The sequence below is a fragment of the Morone saxatilis genome, unplaced genomic scaffold, assembly GCF_004916995.1.
Source record: "Morone saxatilis isolate NCDOM2014 unplaced genomic scaffold, NCSU_SB_2.0 Contig20, whole genome shotgun sequence".
Classification (NCBI taxonomy): Eukaryota; Metazoa; Chordata; class Actinopteri; family Moronidae; genus Morone; species Morone saxatilis.
The window spans coordinates 23309524-23319785 of record NW_023339763.1 but is presented as its reverse complement, the minus strand read 5'-3'; the positions used below and the strand labels follow the sequence as shown (position 1 = coordinate 23319785).

The 10262-nt window shown below is 41.3% G+C and overlaps 1 protein-coding gene across 1 annotated transcript in view; it reads left to right on the top strand.

The window, feature by feature from the left end:
• Positions 1-2105: 2105 nt before the first annotated feature.
• Positions 2106-10262, top strand: part of robo4 (roundabout, axon guidance receptor, homolog 4 (Drosophila)) — a gene marked incomplete in the record, with an annotated part of 17154 nt that continues 8997 nt past the window's right edge. Inside the window, 6 exon segments of the mRNA XM_035667128.1 lie at positions 2106-2385; positions 5271-5597; positions 6705-6862; positions 8820-8940; positions 9078-9216; positions 9642-9769. Coding sequence (XP_035523021.1) covers positions 2331-2385; positions 5271-5597; positions 6705-6862; positions 8820-8940; positions 9078-9216; positions 9642-9769 — 928 coding nt within the window.

The window sequence follows — 10262 nt, the reverse complement described above, 5'->3', positions numbered from 1 at the left end:
GGTTGTTTTAACTGCGTTCTTTTCGAAAGGGGCGATCACACAGAGACGCATTGCTATAGGCTGAAAAGTTTAGAGTATTTTATTTTACTTGTCAAAACATTGCAGCACATGCCAGGCGACATGTTTCTAGTGATGTGTCTGTGTGATCGGCCCCTAATGCAGGGCGAGGGTGATTATCAGAGAGTGAAGGCTCTGTGCATATAGATGGTGTTCTAGTTTAGATCTTAAATAATAATCAAAACTTTAAAAATAACTAGAAATTAGATACAGACCTGCTGTATATATATTTCTTACACCCTTTAGAGTCAAGAAGGTCTCGTGACACCCGGTGAAGCTTTGGCAACCCCTAGTCAGGGTCCTGACCCCCAGGTTAGGTGTACTGTTTTTGCAGTTATGAGAAATCAACATACTTTATCATTTTATACTAAAAAGAAAATCATCAGAAGTGCACCATCAGATATCAGTGGAACTGTGACTTTAGCCAACTAAACTAATCTGAACGTTATGTTTTCCATGATCTTCCAAGAGTCACACCACCAACAATTCACAATCAATTTTCTTTTCAATTCAGTTATTTTTGCAGCTCTTAGTAGTTTCCTGTGTGCATTGTCCTTCAACTTTTTTGAATATACTCTTTTCCAGTGTGAACGCCCCACATAAAAAAACCTGCTTTGTATTAGTTTGTAGTATAGAATTTAGACACCAATCCAGTATTCTACAACTTTTCTCTCTAGAAAGAAAATCTGCTGTATCATTCAGTTATTGTAAAAAAAAAAAACACAAGATAGAGGCCAGTAAACCATTGAAGTGCTTGCTGGACTGGTACAGATACATAATTTCCTTCTATTGTTTAGAATCAAGGGAGACTGAACTTCCTGCCTCCCAGTAGTTCTGACAGAGCTGCTGCCACAAACTGTCAAAAACAAATTAAAAAACAGCTAGGACAGGCCAGCAGCTTGGACAACAGAAATGAATACATCCACCACAGCCATTTGTATTTAACAGGATAATTTGCTATTTAATAAGATAATTGAAAAAAATAATCTCATAATTTTGAGCCACACTCGTGGTCATATATAAGAAATACATATATAAATGATATAATGTCAATCATTTCTGACTTTTATTTTCTTAAGTTGTGTTTATCAGCACATGATCATTGCAGTTTTCAAGTGAGGACAGATAACCTGGGTCCTCAGAGCTATAGTGAAGAAAGTGACTTGTACAGTGAACAATTTTGCCTATAAAAATTGCAAATTTAAACACAGAGGATTTAAAATATATACAATGATAAAGTCAAACAAAGTAGCTAGTATAGCAAAGGTAGTCCATATAATATCACAACCTGGTACAAATTATTTTAACCCAGAATACTACTTCAATTTACACCACATTCATTGATTCTCTTTGCCTGGACCTTTGAATCCACCCACTCCACTGAGTTGACTGGAATTCTGTCTGATATCAGGCAATGATTCACTTACTTTCAACTTTCACACACTCATAACTTTTCACTTGTCACCTCCAGGCTGTTGTGGACTTTCCTCATTAACATTTTAGTATATGTTTGAAAAAACTTAAAGGTGTCTGTGAACCAGGAAATTACTGCACAGAAGTTTGTCTTTTCTGGGTTTTCATTTTTTATCCCCGCAACCAGGCTGTATGGGATGTCGCAGTTTACATACTATCTTTTAATAGAAATGGAAAATAAATAAATGTTTAATTGTAATCTCCAAGATTCCACATGTTCAAAACTGGAATGAAGACAGATTGTCTACTGGCTGAGCGTCATGCCTTTTACCGGTGCGTCTGTCAAGTCTACTACAGAAATCCTAGACCCCTGCCGGAAGCTGGAGGTACTATTTTCAAATTAAAATCCAGAGACACCTTTGCAAAACAGAAAGAAACGAACACAAATACTGGTAGGGGTGCAATGTGACAAAACCATATCGAATGCTAGTCTAAAATCAAATTACTGCATTTGAATTGTAACCTACGCGTGTGTTACTGCGTTACTTTTATCAACATAGGTTTTATCTTGAAAAGCCACCGGCCTGGAAGCGTAATGTCACTACGCCGCCTTGACGTTGGTGCTGTCACTGAAGTGAGGGTGGCGTTTATTCATTACAGGACGGTGTTTTTCAAGTGAGGTTGGCAGGTACATTCAAAACTAAACTACAAAATATTATAGTTACAAACTAAAGAGAGGAGAAACTGCTTGTACATTCAGTTAAATTTCGCGTCATTTAGTAACTAACTTACGTAGTTAGCCTAAAAAGCTATTTGTCAGCAGCTTCGGAAGGTATCCATGACCGTTAACTCCGCTGTTAATGATGAGCAGAGGTGCTTTCAGGAGCATGTTGTTATTTGGAGTTCTTCTGTCAGGTAAGTAACTAACGTTACGTCTGAGTTTCTGAATCATTCATGTGTTAACTCATAACCCTGAAACATTTCCAAAACTTCAAAATGTCTTACAAACAATGATAGATAGGTATAATAACGTTAGTCCTAACTTTAGTTAGTTTAGAATTAAAGACAGTTAAGAAAGTTAACTTACTAAAGAGATGTTAAACATTACTTGGCCTATTTATGATACTTCAGTAAAGTGTAAATTGTATTTATTGACTCTTGCCAGTGGTATATTCACCATATTGGTAGCTACAGTTTGCTTTTAAAGCCCAATTACTTCTAGAATATTAGACATTACTTTCCACAGTCCTGCTGCTGATGGTTCTCTGTCTGCAGCACCACACCATCATCTGCATTAAACCTGAGCGGTCCTGATGGGCCCAGCACCTGCTCATTCTACACCAACATACACTATCTGAGAAGAACTACAGCAGTGATTGCAAGCAGTTTGCAAACATTTCTCCTGAATGTCCAGTTAAAAGAATGTTTTACTTCATATTGAGCTTCTGAATGCTGATATTGATTATGTTCTCGTTTCATTTTTGCTGTATAATATGTCAGAAAATAGTCCAGATTTCCCAGAGCCCAAGCTGACATTATATCCCTGCGTTGTCTTATAGTCCAAAACCCAAAAGATATTCACAGATATTTACTTTACAAGACTGAAGCCAAGCCAATATTTACACTTCATCTGCAGCGTGTGACATTTTGGAAAATAAATGATTAGTTAGATCATTTGTTGGCTATTACTTTTCCGTTGATTGACTAATTGATCGATCAATGAGCGATCCTTTCAGTGGTGCTTCCGGTCTCTGTGCCAGCCTGTTGAGTCTGATGGTGTGTGTGTGTGTTTGGAGCCTGCCTTGCTTTCCCACACACACATTTTTGAATACTTAGACAGAGACCAGTTTGTGACCCATGTTTTGACTGCGTCCTCTTTACTCGGTGACAATGAGGTTAAAGTGACTATTGTTCGATCTAATTTGAAGGTATTTCCGGCTATAGTGAAGGACTGAAGAGCTCAAGAAGTGCAGCCCTTTCTTTGTTTCTGCCCATTTAAAGCAGCCTAAAACATGTGGGCAGATTAGGATTTCACTCACGTGTTAAAAAGCATTTCTCAGATGATGTTTTCCAAACGTTTGGGCACCGTTTTATTCTAAGCCTCTGTTCTGAATTACATGTGTTTATGGGACAGGAAGCATCTGTGAGGGTTCAACTCGTTCTCCCAAATCCTTTTAAGCCTGGTGGCCTGTTTAACGTGAAGTGACTTCATTTGTAAAATGTTCTTTTTGTGTGTAAAGCAACAAAAAGCCGAGTGTCTTTTGTTCTGTTGCGGATATGCTGTTGATGGGGGGAGTTCCAGCCGGCTTTTGTCAGTTGATGTTCCTGAGACCCTGGAGCTTCCTCTCCCGTCAGGAAGCTGATCGCGGTCTCCCCGCTTCCTTCAGTGTGGTCATCCAGCTCCATGGGAAGTTCAAACAATGGCATTCCACTGCTGCTGGATGCAAATAGACATTGTTTGTTGGAAGCAAGGCTTAAAGTTTGTTTGCGGTTGGAGTTGTGTTGCCAGTGAAATGAACCCAGAGGTGGTGATGCATAGTGCTGGGCGCTGCTGTTTGGGTGTGGCTCTTCTGTACACAGACACATAGTATTGACATTGTAGGCTCTTATCCACAGTGGAACAGCTGTAATTCACCTGATCCCCCTATAGTATACGACAGGTACATTAAATACGCTGTCTTCTTCATCGTGATCGTACAATTTAGATTTGGAACCAATGTGATTCAGTATCTGTATCGAGTGCCGATACTGACCGAATTCACTTATTGGACTGACGTCACACAATTCCATAGTACTTTCAGCCATCTGGGGCTTTTCTGGAATGAACTGACCAAGAATAGGTCGCTTAATTACCTAGTTACTGACTGTTAAATAATTAGCCAAACTAATTCTATCAATTAATCATTTGAAATTCTCCACTTTCAGCTTCTCAAATGTTAATGTCTCATGGTTTCTTTTCTATGAAAACTGGATCTTTTAGTTGTGGACAAAACATTTACAATACAAAACAGAAAGGAGAACTGAAAGCAAACACCACAGCACATACTGATCTCACAGCATCTCCTCTTCCACCAGCACACACACACACACACACATCCCACATGACATACATCAGGCTTTCTCTTACATATTGCCGTCTAATGACCACCACCATTAATTAATGAATAAACCTGAGCAAGCTTCCCCACATTTCAGTGAGTTTCAGCTCAGAGACTTTCACTTTGGCTCTAGCATGAACTCACATGAGGCCGTCATGAGTTCAACCCAATTCTGTTAACAAGCAGTGTTTGTATTTTCCCAGTTCCTTAGTACAATCCTGGCTGCATTACGGAAGAGCTAACCCAAACTTTTCTACGTCCAGCTGCTAGAACAGATTTGTCTCTGAGAAGAAGAAACATAGCTTGAGTGGCAAGGCCTGATCCAACCACTCTTCAAGTGTTCCAACTACTCTGGTCCAGAATGGGGAGACCAGTGGACAGTCCCACATGAGGTGTAGAAAAGCACCCATAGAACTCTTACATTTCCAGCACCCATTGCTTTAGAGTAAACCAAGCTGTTTCAGTCTGACTGGAATCCAATAATATCTATGAATTATTACTGTTTGTAAATATGCTCCTACTGTCCCATGTTGTGGACAATATTCTTTATCAAGCTCAATGCCCTAATGGTCCCTGTATGCATCCACACTGAACTTATGGGCTCACAATATTTCTGTGATAATGATAAGACAGCTGTACTGTACTGTAACGGCTTTTGTCAATGCTCTTTACAATCTCTACAAATCTCTGCCTCCTGCTCAGGTTCCAGAGTCCGTGCAGAGGAGACGCCGCCCCGCATCGTCCACCACCCCACTGACGTGGTGGTGAAAGTCGGGAGTCCTGCCACGCTCTACTGCCGGGCGGATGGCAGCTCCAAGCTGACCTTCGAGTGGCTGCGAAACGGCCAGCCTCTGGAGACGGAGAAGGGAGATGGAGAGCTGCAGCCCATGGTTCTGCCAGAGGGGAGCCTCTTCTTCGTGAGCGTGGGAGGGGGCAGGCGAGGCCAGTCACACGAGGGTGTCTATGCCTGCGTGGCCAGGAACAGCGTGGGCAAGGCCACCAGCCACAATGCGTCGCTGTATATCGCAGGTATGACTCAGGGATCCTACCGGAGTGTGTTTCACCACTGAAGACTGAGAAATGAACTGCTCACATCTAACCCCTATTAGTCTCAGTTCTAAGGTGTTAGTTAATATAAGGCTGCATAGAAACGGGATGTTGAGAAAGAATAAAGCAATTGTAATGATGTGACGTTTGCTTGACTAAACTAGGTTAGCAAGTTATATTTCTTTTTTTCCCCTTTGTGAGCGTTGGGAAGCTAGTGAAAGTCTTAGTTAAGTTTTCCAGCAGAGCACAACTGAGCACGTCAAAGTAAAGAGAGACTCTGACTAAGTTATCTGACTGCTCTACTAACCCTTCTAGTTACTGTATGCAGAAAGTGCGTTCTCTGCTGTGAGGGAAAGTCACATTTTCAGTTTTTTCCTCTGATGCTGTGCAGCTTTTCTGCTGTCATTGAATTCCTAAACCCTTTTAGAGGAGAGGGATGGGGAGATGAAGACCACACACACGTGCAGTGGGCTGATGAAGATGTATGGTGACAGAGACAGAAGGGGTACAGGGGTCCAGTGTCAATGTTTGCTGGACAAGCGGGGCTCAAACAGCGGTGCTAATTGTCCTCGGACCCTCGCTGTTTACTTATGTTGATCCCAGCGAGGCGGTCGACATGCAGCAGCTGCTTGTCCTGGAGTCTTTACAGCACACTGAAAGCTGCACTGGACAAAAGTGCAGTGAAGGGAAGGTTTGACTGTGGAACAGAAAGAGACAGTTTTGTTTATTAATTTATTTTAGAAGGGATGTTTTCACCATAATGATTGCTAACAGGCTTTTCACACTGCTTTAGTGTCTGCCTTTATAGCTGGAAATGTTTACTTTGTGAAAACATGTTATTGATTTGACGTTAAAGGAGAGGACGGCAGACAGTTGTCATTCAGGAGTTTTGTTTTAGATGATTTTTACAGGATTAAAGTGATTGAAACATATGACTATATATAATGTATGCTGAATAAAGAGATGCAACTGTCCACCTTGACCTCACAGGGTTCTAAACAGTTCTTAAAGATCCCCTCTAGACATGTATTGAGACAACTCATTTAACATTCAGCTCTCTGGACTCTAACCCTGACTCTGTTGTTGTAGCGTTGCAGGAGGAGTTCAGTGTGCAGCCCAGTGATGTGGAGGTGGCAGAGGGGGATGTGGCTGTCTTAAACTGTGGCCCCCCAGTGGGACACCCTGAACCTAATGTCATGTGGAAGAAGGACGGCCTGCCTATCAACAACACTGATCACCACTACACTGTAAGCCCTCTGCCTCCGTGTGACTGAGATGGCAGTTTTATGTAGATAGGTGCCCGAGTCACTTTAAAGAGAGTAGTCAGATCTAGCAACATTTCCACCACTGCACAAGTCTCAACTGAATGTGTCAGTTTAATGTGAAGGTAGCAGCAGGGGGTAAAAAATGCACATTGTGTTTGCACTGGTAAGAGCACTGTAATGGATCATTAATTATCCCCACTCATGGACACACAAGAATAATTAGTTTGATAAACCAGAAAACACTGTAGGGCTTTTTACACTGCACTTAGCCCAGAGCTAAAAGTATGCTTAGAATCTTCTTAGCCCTGAGCTAAAGAGCTTTTCACACTGCATATTGTTAGCCCGGAGTATCATAAGCCCTGGCTTAGGGAGCTGTTAGCCCCAGGCTATGGCTATATCCACACTGCTATGTTTTTGTCTTAAAACGAAAACGATCTCCATCCAGATTAGCATTTAGCACCTTTTTAGAAGGAGAAATCTCCGTCCATACCAACACGACTGAAAACGCATATCACATGACCATTCGCATGTCGCCTGAGAAAGATTTCTCACTGGCCCAATCCTGGTACATTCTAACCCTGACTTTAGCCCAGGTCTTGCTGGCCCTGCTCCAACAAGGTTAGCTCAGAGTTTACGGGGTTATCCCTAGGGCTGCAATTAATCAAAATCCAATGCAATATTGCCAAGTGCAATATCTAAATCACAGAAGCTACAATTTTTTGATTAAGGTAAAATGTGACAAACAGCATTATAATGTACTGTACTTTGATACAGACCTAAAAAAATATCACATGAAAATGACATTTGTGATGCAGAAATGATCATTCTCACTCTAATTGTGATTCATATAGAACACAATATCTGTCAAAATAATCACAATATGATGTTTTTACCATATCATGTAGCCCTAATTATCCTCTGAAAATCGACTAAACACAGTGCTTAAAGATCCTAGTGTGAAATATGAAGTATACAGAATGTAAACATTTGCCAGCTGGGCCCCAGGCCTTGGGCTTAGGTTAGCCCTGGGTTAAAAGTGTGTGTGTGTGTGTGTGTGTGAAAAGGAGCTTTATTATACCAATTAATTTACTAGAAATATGCAGTGTGAAAAGCCCTTATTAATGAGCCAGTCTTATAGAGTTGTAGAGATTCTACTCATGCTCAGCATTCCCTCTCCACTATTTTAATCTATGCAAACTGCATGGAAGAATATTATGGGCAGTAGAATTCTCTAAAACATGATGAAATTGTTTAGACATATTATTAGGGGACTCACTGTGAGAGGCAGCGATCAGTGTCTCTTGCTCTCAATTGCAACGGCAAAATATGTTTTAAAAATTCATCAGTGATGGCGAGAAAAGAGAAGACTCCCTTCCCTCATAGTATTCCCTTTCATCAACTCACTGCTCCCCCTGTGCACCGGGAGCAGCAAATATCGCCCAAGCATCATGTCCTCTTATTTGTGCATGTCCTGTCGTGTCTGAATGAAGCCATAAGGAACATTTATTTAACAGACTCCTCTGTCTGAATGGCAAACAGACATTTTAGCAGAGAAATGAAGTTATGTTACACATTCCATGTCTGAAAAGAGCTTTAGTATCTTCTCTTAGGAGTGTGGTGATGTTATGATTAATTTAAAAGTGAATTCAAAAAACCATGGCATCCAATCAGAAATTAACACTAGACAAGCAGATAAACTAGCAAAGTAAATAACTCTTGTCTTTATTAAAGCATTATTTTTTTGTTGCAGTTCCAAATCCACCACAGAGCTGTTTGATATTTTGAGTGTATTTTAGAATTGGGTGGTGAGTGAGTTCATATTAAGCAGCAGTGGATCATATACATACTTAAAAATGTGGTTAAAGCCATGCACCCATCATATGTTTGTCCTCACTGAACTGTGTATCCTGTGTGTGTCTGCACTGTGCTTGTGCCCTAGGAGCTGAGTGGGAAGCTTATCATTGCTCCTGCAGAGAAGAACCACTCTGGTGCTTATGTGTGTGTGGCCAGCAACACTATGGGAGTGAGAGAGAGCAGGGCAGCCCGGCTGTCTGTGCTGGGTGAGACCACATTCCCATGACTACTTCTTACTACTTTAACAGTATCAGGTTTGAATTAAGCCCCGGGTTTTACAATGTGTGGTACCCAGGTACCACACAGTATAATAAGTGCTGAGTTCCTCTCTCTTCTACTGCAGCTAAACCTGTGTTGGTGCTGAAGCCAGAAAATGTGTCTGTGAGAATGGGGGAGTCTGCCCAGTTCTACTGCCAAGCTAAAGGTGACCCCCCACCGGCTGTGGTCTGGAGCAGAGAGCAGGGGCCTCTGCCCAACGGCAGGTACTTTATTATGGCAAGACAGGGAAATACAGACTCCATTCATTGATCAGTGTTGATTTATAAAATATATATTTGCATTTAGATTACTTAATCAGGATTATTTAAGTGCAGGAAACAGGAAATATTTGTTTTACAGTGTTGCTACATGACTTCTCTTCATTTCCCTGTAAGAAATTCAACCTACAAAATAAGATTTAACTTTAGCTTTTCTGGTTTGACAGTTCTGACTAGCTTCTAAAATGACAATGATCCCATTTTATATTGCCATGCACATGTTTAAGGTATTTAACTTTAGCTTGTGACTAAGCTGCTAGAATGTTTTTTCAGGGCTTATTTCCTTCCTGACTTAAATGAAAAATTCCATTATTATTAGAGATTCAAGGGCCCGGAAATGTGAAAATGTACTGTTCTGTATGTGTGTATAGGTATCTTGTAAACCCAGACCAGACTCTCCAGATCCATTATGTTACAGCCCAGGACGCTGGGAAGTACACCTGCACCGCTGTCAATGATGCAGGCGTGGTCACCGCCAGCGCACAGCTGCTTGTTGAAGGTAAGGAAAAAGCCTCTGTAAGTGCTGAGCTTACAGCCCATCTGTCTATATACTGGAAGATGAAGTTCAACTGGGGACTCCTATTTGTGTCTGCCCACAAATCATGCAAGGCTAAAGCTTAATCACTCCCAATACACAAATAAGCCTTGGTATGAGTTAAAAAATGACAGACAGAGACAGAGAACCTGCTCCCACAGATTCAATGTACTGATGAAGGCTGAAAGGTTGAGATGAGACACTGGTTACTGATGATGAGCTGCTACAGAACATACCTAAACAATTCTATTTGGGCTTTTTTCTGGACATCTAGTCCAGAAAAGTCGAACACCTTGAGAAAACACAACAACATTACTTACAAGCTTATTTTCTTAGTTTAAAATATTTTCGTGGGTACCCGGTTAGCTCAGTGGGTAGAGCTAGCGACCCATGTACCGAGGCTGAGTCCTTGCTGCAGCGGCCCAGGGTTTGAATCCGATCTGCGGCCCTTTGCTGC